This window comes from Thunnus albacares, chromosome 18, assembly GCF_914725855.1.
Source record: "Thunnus albacares chromosome 18, fThuAlb1.1, whole genome shotgun sequence".
NCBI classification, from domain to species: Eukaryota; Metazoa; Chordata; class Actinopteri; order Scombriformes; family Scombridae; genus Thunnus; species Thunnus albacares.
The window spans coordinates 19962437-19975994 of record NC_058123.1 but is presented as its reverse complement, the minus strand read 5'-3'; the positions used below and the strand labels follow the sequence as shown (position 1 = coordinate 19975994).

The following is a 13558-nucleotide window of genomic DNA, read 5'->3' as shown; positions in this document are numbered from 1 at the left end:
CATCAACTGGAAGGAAGCCAGACACATCATTTTTCTCAGATAACTGGGAAAAATATGTAATTTACATACAAATATGAACACTGCACTTTTCTCTGTTCTGCCTTGAATTTTTCATGTTTAGTTCTTTGTTTCTTGGCAGGACGGTTAGTTGGTGTCACTGTTGTCCTTAATTACACCGTTTTTGTGTAATTTTTTAAAATCATGTTAATTACTTGAAATGTATTTTATGTTATAGCTAATTGGATTCTGTTTTCTAGCTTAGTAGCTTTCTGCAAATATCCAGTAGAAACAAATTGTGTAGAGCTGTGTAAATGAGATGTGTTGGTTAATGACTGATATCATTTTGTAGAGAAATAAACACTGATATGCCTTTTAAATCTGCTTTAGATGATACAGACAAGCCACCAAACCCAATCTAACATCCAACAAGACAAACAGGACTTCTGAAACATAAAGAAAAAGGAACAAGAATAGAAAAAAGAGTAACTCTGTTCCTCTGCCCACCCATCATGAAGGAAAATATGTCAGTGGAATGAAATGCGTGAAAAGGGGATTTTGAGAGAGCAACTGCAACAATATTGAAGTTATTAGCTCAGCTGAGATAAAAATGCACGTCTGCTGAACTGGGGGCATCTACTGTTAACATAAAATAACAGAAACAACTTTCTGCTTTATTTCAGACCCAATTACACCTTAGTTCAGCAATAAGAGGTGAGACGGTGGGAAATTCGGTTTAAATTTCCCTCCTACCGCTCGCAGGATCCTGCTCCACAGGAAATAAAATGAAACATCCTGCTGGCAGACTTATTCCTCAATCTAAAGCCATTACCCCTCACTTCAGCTGCCGCCGAGGCAGTGTCCCTGACGTCTATAAAAGCTGCGTCTCCCGTGAAAACAAACAAACAAACAATACAGCTGTAGCCTGTTGCAGCGTGAGTAGAATACGAACGCTGCAGATATTTCGCACGAATCAAAACGGCAGAAACCGTGGAGAGAAGAGATGATCTGGATGACGAGGGGGTTATTTAAGGATCAATTCTAGTTTGTTCTGGAGTTTCTGAATATTTATATCTTACATCAATATGGAAAGACATGTGGGATGCAACTGAAAAAATTTTATATAGTCACGCTCAGCTGACTTCACTTATAATTTACCATGTGTCTGGCTGGGTATTCACAGTGTGAAGATGTGCAAATGTGCTCAGTTAAGGGAGCGTTTGAATCTTGACAGGACTTTTTCCTACTTGTCTGGGTGTGTGCAATCAGTGTGAAACAGGATTGAAATCTAACAATATCCATAATAACCGACGGGAGAAGGAGGAGAAGTCACTCTTCAAACCTTCAGATACAGTAGTTTACATCTTAAGATAATGTTGCTATAAGTCACAGGTTGAAGGGATGAATCGTATTAAAAATGGCCCAGTGGATAAAGGCAACATGCTGGGGTCCATCTGAGTTTAAGTACATGAAAGTGTCTTTTAATAATATTTCAAAATACAGTCAAAGCAGCTTTAGCTTCTACTGTGGAGCACCTACAGTGTTCTAAAATTATAATTACTGCTTCAAATGAAGTACAACATGTTCTCTAGAGACAGAAACAGTCTATCTTTGGCCTGTCGCCTGGGGTGATCGTCTTTCTAATAGTGACAATCTAACAGTTCAGTGTGAACCTCCTCAACATTTGAACAGATGACAGGACTTACCCCAGGAATGGTGCAAACTGTTATTTTAACGTCAATCAGTAGCTCAGCCAGACTGTTGCACGTGTGTGTATGTGTGTGTGTGTGTGTGTGTGTGTGTGTGCATCAGGTAAAAAGAGACTGACAGACAAGTCAGACCAGAGCTCATCGTCTGTTCCGCTACAATCCCCTGCCAACCTGCCAAAGTATCACACTTCAGATGCTGACAGAAGCTTTCAGCGGCTCTTCATCTGGATAACACTATTACTGTCTGTCTCGTGCTGAGTTTCACTCCAAACCAAATACTTCTGTCGAATACTTCTTACCAGGTCCTGACATTTGGTGGGTGGTTTTATCCGAAGCGTATTACAGTGCATCATGAGTGCCTACATTTTCAACATGAGTGGGCCCGCTGCAAATCAAAGTGCTAACAGTGGCGGTGCCCTGCGCTGCCCAGTGAGCTGCAGGGGACGACTGTCATCGTACTGAGTGTTACAGTAGAATAAACAGGAAATCTTATGAGATGCGAAATGTGCCCTTTGACAATAAAAGAGGTTTGTGATTTTCACTGGGAGCGACATAGACAACGATACAAAGATATGACCGGAAAACATTTGATTCGTGGTGAACAGCGTCCACCTGACATTTAACAAAAATCACTACAACCAGGACTGTATAAGAGCAACAAGAACAATCACAAAGGTCAGGACATTTTGTTCCAGTTTCATTTAAAAATAAAAGGATCTGCGGACATCCAGCTCTCCCGGAGTAAGATTATCTGAGCCCCAATTTCAATGAGTCACTGTCAAATTTACCTTATACAAGTGTTAAGCTAGTTTATCATTATATGTAGAGTATCAATGCTTTAATTGATGGAAGTGATGCATTTGTACCATCATTTATACTCCTTTAGAAAGAGAAACAAAGCGACCAACAGTTCTTTAAATGTACATATGTGCATGTGAGTATTGTTTTAAGAAAAAGTGAACCTATCCTTGAATGATAACATGTTGGACTGCTTTAAAGGTAGCGACAACATACAGAATATTTAAGGTTTCAGTTGTATACTAGTGTATCTGGATTATCCTCACAACCACAATGACTGAAAAGACCAGAGTCTAATCAATCAATATATTTATTACTCATTCATATTAATGCAACTTTGGTCCTAGCAGTCTGTAAAAGTTCTATTTTTTGGCTTTATAAGATAGTTTTCAGCTAAAAGGTAGACAGTAAACATGAGGGGGGAGAGAGGTATGACTTGCAACAAACGGCCCCCAGCCAGGATTGTATCAGGAGCGTTGTGGTTATACGATAAGCGTCTTAACTAGACCACCAGGACGCCTCAGTCTGTGAAATATCTACATAGGGTTGGGATCACACGGGCAGAACAGTGAAAGGTAAAAGATTAAGTCCAATCTAGAGACATTCACACCCTAAAATCCAAAATTAAATGGAATTTTGAATTAAGCAGCATGACCTAGTTTACGCCCTTTGTATCCACCTCATGAAAACCTTGCTTTCCAAGTGTGAGTTACAGAATGTGACAAAAACAACAACCAAACTACCTTGACCGTGTCCAGGTCTCCGGCTTTAGCAGCTTCCAGAAGTCTGTAGTCCACGTCTGAGTTTCTCACTGGGACGTTCTCTACAGAGAAGAACATCAGAGATTGAACACGCTGAATAAACATTTAGATACACTACAAATGACCATGACAGTAAAATTATCCTGTGCAACAAAGGTTGAGGTGAAGATTGTATGTATTTCATTAAAGATACTGAGCTGTTCATAATGTTGGTAACTGTTATCTGGATATATTGCAGTAAGGTAACGTGCTACTTCTTCTTCTTGCACTGAACAGGTGAGTTGAACCACTCTGCCTTAAAAGCTATTTACCAATCTGTACCTTCACTCTCAAACTATCAATATTGACCTTTAAAAAACAATTCCAGTTAATCTCGCTGTTGCTAGCGCATAGCAACCACAGCTCCTACACATCTGCAAACCCTCCCCCCCTCCAATCCACCCACCCACCCACACACACACACAAAAGGTGGCATACCATTGAGAATTTGCTGAACGGCTTCATTTCCCATTTGAGCAGCAGTGAAACCCTGCAGTGACACCAGCGAGGCGTCTGCCCCGTATCCTAGCAACAGCCTGCAGGTCTGAAGGTGGCCTGCCAGTGCTGCGCGATGCAACGCCGTCTGACCCAGCGTGTCCAGTGCGTTCACCTGTAAACACAAACACCTTTGTATTACCATTCTGTTCCCTGAACCGCTCCACCAATCATACATCAATCTGTGATACGCAGTGACAATCCAGCAGTAATTTTTGATGAAATGTTATGATTTATTTGTCTGCTGAACCCACTCTGCCTCATATAGCCTCATCTAAATCTGATTCAGGTAGGAGTTTTGTCAACCTGTAATTAGAAGTTTCCAGCTGGATGGAGTTCTGATCTGAGATACTGATCATCATAGATCTGATACATCAGTTGGCAAAACCGTTATATACTTCCTCATACATCTTTTTAAAAATTCAACCCCAACTTCCCTATGTAAAGATAATAAATATGCCTCCCACTGAATGTATGTAAAGAAAATTATAACAATCAGTGAAACAGGATCCTGGATGTTGTTTATTCTGACAAACTGTAGAAATGATTACATTTAGATATTTCTTAAACAGAGTCAAGTCTAATGATTATGTTGAAGTATCATGTGACCAGATAGAAAATTACCTTCCTGAATCAAGATGCTTCATCACATTGATGCAAAAATCATATAAAAAATGCATATTACCATAAAGAGGTCCTCCTCATGAATTTACAATGTTACAATACAATGACGTAATACTACCAAAAATATAAAAGGGATTGCTACTACAGTAAAAACAGTGTGGCAAGATGTTGATATGTCTGATATTGTTATTGTTGTTATTTATGTATTAGGTCGAGACTGTGGGCCTCCCCTCAGACAAAACTTGGAAAAAAAAGCCCCCACCCCCCCATCTTAGTTTACTCGCTTTGTTTTGCTCAATTCCAGCCTATGAGATCATGATTATGTTATTTGATCCAATTGAGCCAAGATACCCTGATATCGCTGTTTAATATACTTCAGACGACACCAAATACATAAAAAGACTCTGGGAAAATCAGTAAAATTCCCCAGAACAACTGTATCTCTGAACTATCTCCTTAAACAAATCACATACATTTAGGCAATTCAATGTGAACTCTCTTTGATAACTAATGTAATAACTAATGCAGTATTTTTTCACTTCCATTCACTGAGTCTCCCCCTGGGACGGCCCGCCTCCCACTTTGAAAACCTCTGTATTAGATCACATATAGTTTATATTGGGTTTGGTGTGGTTACAGGGTGAGAGTAAGGAAGGACCTGAGAGGACATTAGCTTCACAAATTTGTCATTTGAGTGACTCCTTATCATATTTGCTCTCGTATTGCTAACTAAATGTGTCAATATCAGTAGCGATAGCGCAGTAATGGCGAGAGAACACATTCTTCCAGCCATAAAATGCAACGAGTCATCACTTTTACTGAAAATCCAGGATCTTTGTTCGCTGCATTGCATTCTGGTGTAACCCTCTTTTAATGTATAAAACCCTGCGCTCCTACAGTGATCTTTACCCTGTATGATTGTTGAATGTCTGACCAAAATGGAAGCTGAAGAAATAAAGCCTCTCTCTTTAATTCTGAGGATCTGACACACGAAAACCTGATGTTTAGCCCTGATGTTTCAGATTGCAGGAGCTTTTATTGCAACAACGTTATTTTATATACATCGGAATGACAAAGACACACCAAACAACAAAACACAACAATCTATAATATTCATTTACGTATGTAAAGATAAGCAGTTTGGATGTACAAACAGAGAGGTTTACAGATGGGATAGGATATAAAAACCAGATTCGCATCATTTACGAGGGATTAAGGTGGAAGTAAAGCAAAAGAGAGAAATAAATGCATGGATACAAAGACGGGGGGGGAAGATGAGGCAGATGATGCAGAAAATAAGAATGATGAATGGCTGACTGCATGTTGAAAAATACCGCGGTTTACCTTGGCCCCATGTTTCTGTAACACCTCCATAATGTCGTTATGAGCCCGCTCTGCTGCCACATGGAGAGGAGTCATGAAACTACACAGAGAGAGAGAGGAGTGAAAAGAATCAGCCTGTAACGACCTTGATATGTTGAATTCGTTCATTGATTGTGTGCAGTTAGTGTTAAAAAATATAAATAATTATCTCACTTAGCGGTTTACAAGCAGATAGAAAACAGCACTCACTCTTTATTCTTCTCATTGACGTTGGCGCCCTTCCTCAACAGCAGCTCCGTCACCTGTTTCCTCTTGGGGTGTGGCGATGCTACTGCACAATGCTAACACACACACACACACACACACACACACACACACACAGAAACATCATCTTAGCATCTCTGCATCAGTGTAGTAGAATCAGTGCGTGCAGTACTATCTGTGTGTGTGTGTCATACCAGCGCGGTCTCGTGTGTGTGAGGGTGTTTGAAGTTGATAATCTCCAATGCGAGGGACTTCTTAGCCTTGGCCATGTCAGCTTCTCGAGCAGCTTGAAGCAGTGAGTGGCCCTTAAACTCATCTGGAAACACACACACACACACACACACACACACACACACATCAGGAGCAGAAACAACAATGGTTTCAGTTGGAGCGCTGTGCAATTTTGAATTTATTTTGAAAGTTTTCCTCTGAACAGAAGGTTGCAAAAGTATCCAAATGAAAAAGTGGAGTAACAAAACTTCAAACTCAACCACAACAATATATTCTTTCAGTTGCAATGACCCTGCAGCATACCAATACTTCAGAGAGATTACTTCAAACCTTTTATCAGAGAGCTAATAACATATCACGCAGTCTGTTGTTGTAACAGTCTGTGTGCCGGAGTTGAAGCGGAAACAAGTGATTATCCCCTGGGGACTGAAAATTACAAACAACAAACTATTTTGCTTCTGAAGCATTTCGGGCTAAATAAAAGCAGTCTGTTCGAGTCTCTCTACCGACCGAGCAACAGTGTTCGTGCATTTATAATCAGACATTTAAACAAATGGAAACAGCGCCACGCAGAAGTCACATCTTCAAGGGGACGTGGTCGAGAGAGAATCGACAACATAAAAAAAAATTTTTTTTAAATGATAAATGGGACTGCGGTTTATTGTTTGGGTGAAACTATAAAGTCATTTTTCATCCACAACAATGACTCCCAATGACTCTCATTACAGGTTAAAGGCGCATTGTGGACTCAGCTGAAGAGTATTTTTCCGTCTTAGAGGATTCCATTTATTAAGATGTCAAATATGTGAAAAAACAAGCATTTCATAAGTTTCACAAGACAAATGATTGTATAGAGTCAGAAAGATTTATGAAGACATTAAATTCAATACACGTGGAAATAACTAAATTTGTTTTAGATGCACGTTTTACAGATTGCCTGTATTGTACATTACTACCAAGTATTTTCAATCCTACAATGTTACATTGACCTTACATGCAGCTACTTTCATGTCAAAAAAGTATGAAAGTCAACTATTAGCGCCTTAAAAGATGCTTGAGATAACAAATCTATCACGGTGAACATTTCATCTAAATTGTAAATCTTGTTATAAATGATTATTGCAGTAAAGCATTTGCAATTGGAACTTTTCTCTGTTGTTGCCTTCAATGACGCTCTGGCATCTGAGATTTGACAATCAGCTGCTGAACAGCAAACAATCAAATTGACATGAACACCATGCTTTTATTTTCTGGATTTCTGCAAGTATATGTATTTCATCAGCTGACCATCTACTTTATGATACTGAAGTGTTTCAAGGCAGCAGGAGGCTTACTGTCATGGTATCAAAGGTTCAATAAAACCAAAGTATTTTTCACAGTTTCAGTTATTTGTCTGTTATGGTCAAATAACATGATACAGGTTGTTGTCCAATTAGGTAGGAACTTCCTGTCACCAGGTAGAGGCCCCATCTCTAAACTAGAAGTTTAAGTAATATGGTAACACATTAAATTACATTTAAAAACGGCAATCAAGTCTAAAAAAAATCTTCATGTTTAGGTTTATATTCCTGTAAGCAGTCACGTTACTGCAGCAAATGTCCCACTGAGACAAGAAGACACCCTCATCAAAAAACTAACAACCGACAGAAGCGTTAATGTCCTGCAGCTGTACATAAACTTACAACGGTTTATGATTCATGTAACATTTAATTTTCGCAAAGATGAAGCAACAAGTGCGGCAGCAGGATTGTAAAGTTTCTGTATATGTATGACTAATCTGATATTCAAAACCAAAGCAGTATCCCAAAAAGCAACACGCCTATCGGTTCTAGTAAATATATTCTGAAAGGTTATTGGAAAACACATCTTGAGCAAAACCTGAATCACAGTGAAATGAAAACAGAACATGAAGTACGGTTGTTCAAGGATATTTCAGATGAAGGGCGTGATCCTCACATCTTGAAGTAAAGCTGCAGCGGCGGCTCTATGAATGCGCTACTGCATGAATTGAATTCCAAAAGGAAGAAACTGTAAACGTGACAAACTCACAGCAGAGTGCTAAAATGATAGATTTGGTCTGCTTTCATGTCTGCATACGTTCTTGCAGATGAGGTTCATCGTTTTCTAGAATCCACTTCATGTTTTACTCACTTCCCTGACCCTCAGGCGTTTTAAAAAAGTCTATGTATAGTATTAGCTTGTCACAATATCTAAAAAGGTGCAGGCTGGTTTTGTTTTACCAGTAAGTTCCAAATATAATTTGGCCCAAATATAAGACAGTATTTTTTTTGCGGGATTTTTGGTAAAAGTGTTAAATTAGAGGACTGGACGTTTAGATATTCACAGCATCAGACAGTCTTTTTAATTGGAGAGAGTACCAGTGTACCACCAGCTCCTACAGAGAGTGTTGCGTTAAGGGTTGTGTGTACTGTAGCTTCATGTTTGTTAGCTCATTAATGTCGCTAGACTATCAGGTTTCTTCAAGTCTGTTTATAATTTTTACTTTGGAGAAGTGTTGCTTGTTAAGTTTAATCTACGAGAGCTTCTGAAGTTTTGCTGCAACGGAGAAAATGAATTCCTAAAGAGTAAAAAAAAAAACAAGCGGAAAGCATCTCATCTCCAGAAACGGACCTGACACTAAATCACCTTTTCAGCTGCCAAGAATTACCGTCAAATGACCTTTGATCATAAAACTAATTTGACAGGTTTTTTTTGTTTGTTTGGTTTTTTTACAAGGTTAGAGATTTTGGAAGCTAAGGAACCAAAACTCTTCTCTTTCACTTCTAAACCCTTTTTTTTAAAAAATGACAGATCTGCCTACACTCTTTTCCTGTGATGTTTCATTCAGGTAAGCACACATGAAAAAAAAAAAAAAAGCTGAATAGGAGCATCAGTCAAGACTTCATTTGTTCTGCTCAGCTTTCCAAGCATGTCAAATTGCTGGCTATCAGATGTTCGCATCTGTGTCTCTTCATAACCATAATCCCTTGTTTTCTGCTCCGGAAAACAACCGTTCTCTCGTCAAAAGTACTGAGACTCTTCTTCAAGTGTCTCCGATAAGTTCAGATCAACTGCTCCGAACGTGACTGGTATAAATACACCCTTCCCGAAACAACCTATTCATTAATTCAGCACCATGACTCATTTGGTAGACACAATGCAGCTGCAGTTTATGTAAATGAAAAGCGCTGAACTCACATGTGAGTCTCTCCTTCAGCTCAGGAGTGGGCGCCATGTCCACGGAGCTTTTGCTGTGGCAGTTGAGCAGGGTCGGGTCGGCCCCGTGGCTCAGCAGCAGAGAGCAGACCTCCACTCGGTTTTTAGACGCCGCTTCGTGGAGCGGGGTGAACTGCCACAGGTCCATGGCGTTCACGCAGGCTCCGTGCTGGAGGAAAACGAGAGCGGCGGATGAGGATGAGGAGATACGGGTGAAGAAGAGAAAGGGAAAGTTTTCATTTTGAATCATTTTAACAGGAATTCAGCAGCAGGACGCTACAAACACTGTTCAAGACTGGTTTGTGTGTGATATCTGTCTGGTTTTTAATTAAATAAAAACAACAAAGCAGTTAAATTTGGGTCTCTTTGGATCCATTTGAGTTATTAGTATTCAAGTATCATGTTGAAGTTATCAAAAAACACGCCCCTGCCTCAGTAACTACCGAGCTGGACGAGAGAATTGGTTTCGCTTTTGGAAGGACAGGTTTAAGGCTGATGTTGCTTCGTCTAACAGATGGCATTGTAAAGCTTTAGCGAGGTCCCCATCTCCAAAATCTCTGCAGTCGGCTCAGCATCTGTGTGTGTGTGTTTGTGTTACCTTCAGCAGCAGCTCGGTAACTTCATAGTGTCCGTAGGAGCAGGCGTTATGTAGAGGCACCAGACCACTGGAAGGATCAAACACAAAACAAATCTTAATTAGCGATAAATATAAGTTCTATCAATTCAAAAGCAGAACTTAAAACTCTTTATGTCTCCACTGCATGTGTATGTCTTAAGTTAAATAATTAATTTGGCAAAAATGAAATACTTTCATCAAGAAAAATGCTAAATGAAATTCTATTTTAATGTCACCTCTTTATGCTTTGGCACCTTAATGTAGGAGTAAATCAGAAAAGAGCCAATGAGAGCCAAGCGAGTGGCGCGTTCGTCCAATCAGGTGTAAAAAAGGATTCTTGTTGCTGTCTCAGTGACGGAGAGGCTACTTGAAAATACTCTTCTCCAAACCTGCCGTGAGCTCGGTGGCAGTGTATTACCACTGAAATGTTAGCTATTGTAATTTTTCTAAGATTGCATTTTTGCACATTCCACACTTGTTCTTTTTTTTATTTCACTTATTTACTTGTACATACCCCTTGTCCTTGGCATGAACATCTGCTCCGTGCTGTAGTAACAGCTGAACGATCCTCACCCTGTTGTATCCTGCTGCCAGGTGGAGCGGAGTGGACTGGAGAGACAGGAAGAGACGCAGAAAGAGAGAGAGAGAGAGGAACAATAAGAGCAAGAGGAGAGAAAAAAAAAAAAAAAGAGGCAGGGGGAAAGTGGAGACATAGAGTGGGAAGAAGAAAAAAAAAAAAGAGACAAAAATATAAAGTAAATGCTAGCTCACATCTTTGTTCTACAGCATGATGATTTCATTCTCATCAGTCCAGTATATAAAGTACACATTCAGGTGCGTTTTCACCGAGCAGCCGTATGAACATTTTTGAGACTCTGCAGGGAGAAATGGGCTTTCACACCACTCAAACAGTCTACAGTGACAAAGCCTGACTATATTTCCTCCATAAAGCCGATGAAAAGCTGCAGTTCTGAATGCTTTAAGATAAGAGGAGATGGCTCCGGCTCTCTATGCATTCTCCCTCAAAGCTGGAGTGATACCCGGACTGGTGGAGAAATGTTATGGCGGCGACAATGCTTCCATTATTCAGCCAGATTGAACTTGTTACAGGAAAAAAAGTATTGAAAAACCTGCCTCGAGGTCATGATATAAAAAAACGGATTTTTACAACAGTGGATGTACAAGAGATCAAATTGTGAATAGGGCCGGGATTAAAGATACGACATGCAGCAGGCAGATATAAACAAATCTCATAAAGTTCACACCGAGCTAACTAGAAATGTGTCGCATTCACGTGTGGCAACGTCCCTTTTCGCAGCATTTGACTGTCTGGGTCATGTTTGAACAGGAGTCTGCTGATATTCCAGATAAGGTGATCCATCAACTATTCACCTTCAAAACCTATGAACATTTTCTGTGAATCAAACCCTTTGAAATTATACTATGAAAAGATGCTTAAGATGCCCAGATGAAACGGTCAATTCATCCAAATTACAAAAAAAAAAATTCTTCTAGTGGTGGTGGTGGTGGGGGGGGGCATTTTACTCCTTTATGGGATAACCGACAGTGGAGACATGACAGGAAACGAGGTGAGAGAGACGGGGGAACGTCATGTAACAATTTGTCCCCAGCCAGATATGTGCCAACCCTTCGGCCACTGGCATGACCCAGCTGTTAAATTTTTTAGATGTCAATTTTCAATGCTTGGAGTACTACAAAGAAAATCCAATCTTCTAGTGGCAGAAATGCCAGAGACGAAAACCCGGGCACATTAAATCAAAACTATCTCCATGGCTAGATGCCACTAGTGGTAAAATACTGTATGTTTTCTTGTAATTTGGGTGAACTAACCAGTTAAAATAAATAAAAAAAACAAAATATTACAATATATTTTCACCTTTTGGCCTCTCTACTTCTACTATATGTTTCCCTCATAAACATCAGCATTTGTCTGAAGCAGTAAACATTAAAGTTTGGACCAAAAAAAAAAAAAAAAAGTCTGAAGATTTTGTTTAAATATGAATGCAAACTGCAGAGTCCTTCTAGCAGTGAATCTTTCAGAAAGTGCAAAGACTGCTCCTCATCATGCATGCCGTCTCATTCTGCTGACAACCACATAATTCTCTAAAAGAAGTCATGTGGGAAGGCAGCAGGCAGAAGAATATGTCACAGGTGCGGGTGCAGGGTTGAGAGGGGAAGGGGGTTGTAAAGAAGCAGGTGAAGGGAAGATGCTTGGAGTTGTGACTTGTGTCAGCAGGATTCGGATTTGCGGTGCGACAGCGGCACAGTGACGCACTTCACCCACATCTAACGACAAAAACAGCAGCACGATCTCCATCCAACAAACCGACGTAAAACCCCCAAAACAGTGCAGCAATCTGAACTGAGCAAGCCGGCCGTAAGCAAACAACTTACCAGCATTTTTTGGGATGTCAACTGCTAAAAATGTCGCCAGAAAATTTGAAACAACAACAAAAAATAAAAAAAAAGGAAAATGACAACAAAAACAGCACAGAAATCACACAATGATGGCAACATTCATAAAAGCTACAGTGCAGTTATTAGACTGCAGCCACTGGCTGCATTTTAGAGAACAGTGGCCCTTAAGGGGGTCATTCATGGGTCACTAACAGAGAAAATGTTCTCATTAAAAAGTCAGACTACATTTTTTCATAAGCCATGATGCAAAACCTTGGCAAGATTAAAAAAAAAATACATATAAAAATTGGTTACAAAAAAAGAGGAGCTTCACTAACTTCTAGCCATAAATTATAGAAGGTGTTTCACAGTAAAATGAGAGTTTTTCACAAACCAAACGCAGGAAATGGAAGCTTATTTTGTAAATTACGCAGCATGGTCTCAAAAGGTCACATGGACACGATAAACTCTCTTATCACAGACAGAATAAGTTTAATTTAAGTCATTAAATGACGACAGCGGTTGGAACTAGGGTTTTTTTTTTTTTTATCAGACAAAGGAGACAATTCAGCGTCATGTGGAATTTCCCTTTCAGCCCAGTTCCTGCCCAGTGTTGACCGAACTTCAGAGGAGATGTGGAACAACAGATAATCTTTGGTGATCTCTGCTGCTCACTCAGCTGTAAGGCTGAGAAGTTGCAGCAGCAGCAGCAGCAGCAGCAGCAGCAGCAGCAGCAGCAGCGAGGCAGAGCCGGGGTGGACAGATGGCACACTTGTATTTACAGGATGTGACAGCAGCATTTGGAAGGAGCAGGACATGGTGCACAGTTAGTCATCGTCCTCATTTTAAATGTTGTGTCCTTCTGTGTGTGTGTATGTGTCTGCCTGTGCCTGTGCGCTTGTTGCTGCAAATTGCGTGTTAAAAAACACAAGTGTGTAAAGCATTAATCTTGTCCTCAAAACATCTTAAAGCTACCAGTGAGTCATCAGCTAGGCCTCTAGGCTTCACACACACACACACACACACGCACACACAAACGTGCATGTACTGTTGCATCACCATAATGT

General features: G+C 40.1%; 1 protein-coding gene across 3 annotated transcripts in view; it reads right to left on the bottom strand.

Moving 5' to 3' along the window:
- LOC122968247 (poly [ADP-ribose] polymerase tankyrase-1-like) overlaps window positions 1-13558 on the bottom strand; it is an 82790-nt gene that overhangs the window by 22947 nt on the left and 46285 nt on the right. For all 3 annotated transcript variants that reach the window (XM_044333299.1, XM_044333296.1, XM_044333298.1), the window contains 8 exons: window positions 10588-10682; window positions 10056-10122; window positions 9440-9626; window positions 6205-6326; window positions 5996-6087; window positions 5768-5846; window positions 3743-3914; window positions 3248-3327 (listed from right to left, as the gene is read on the bottom strand). In XM_044333299.1, coding sequence (XP_044189234.1) covers window positions 3248-3327; window positions 3743-3914; window positions 5768-5846; window positions 5996-6087; window positions 6205-6326; window positions 9440-9626; window positions 10056-10122; window positions 10588-10682 — 894 coding nt within the window. The remainder of the gene's footprint in view (window positions 1-3247; window positions 3328-3742; window positions 3915-5767; window positions 5847-5995; window positions 6088-6204; window positions 6327-9439; window positions 9627-10055; window positions 10123-10587; window positions 10683-13558) is intronic.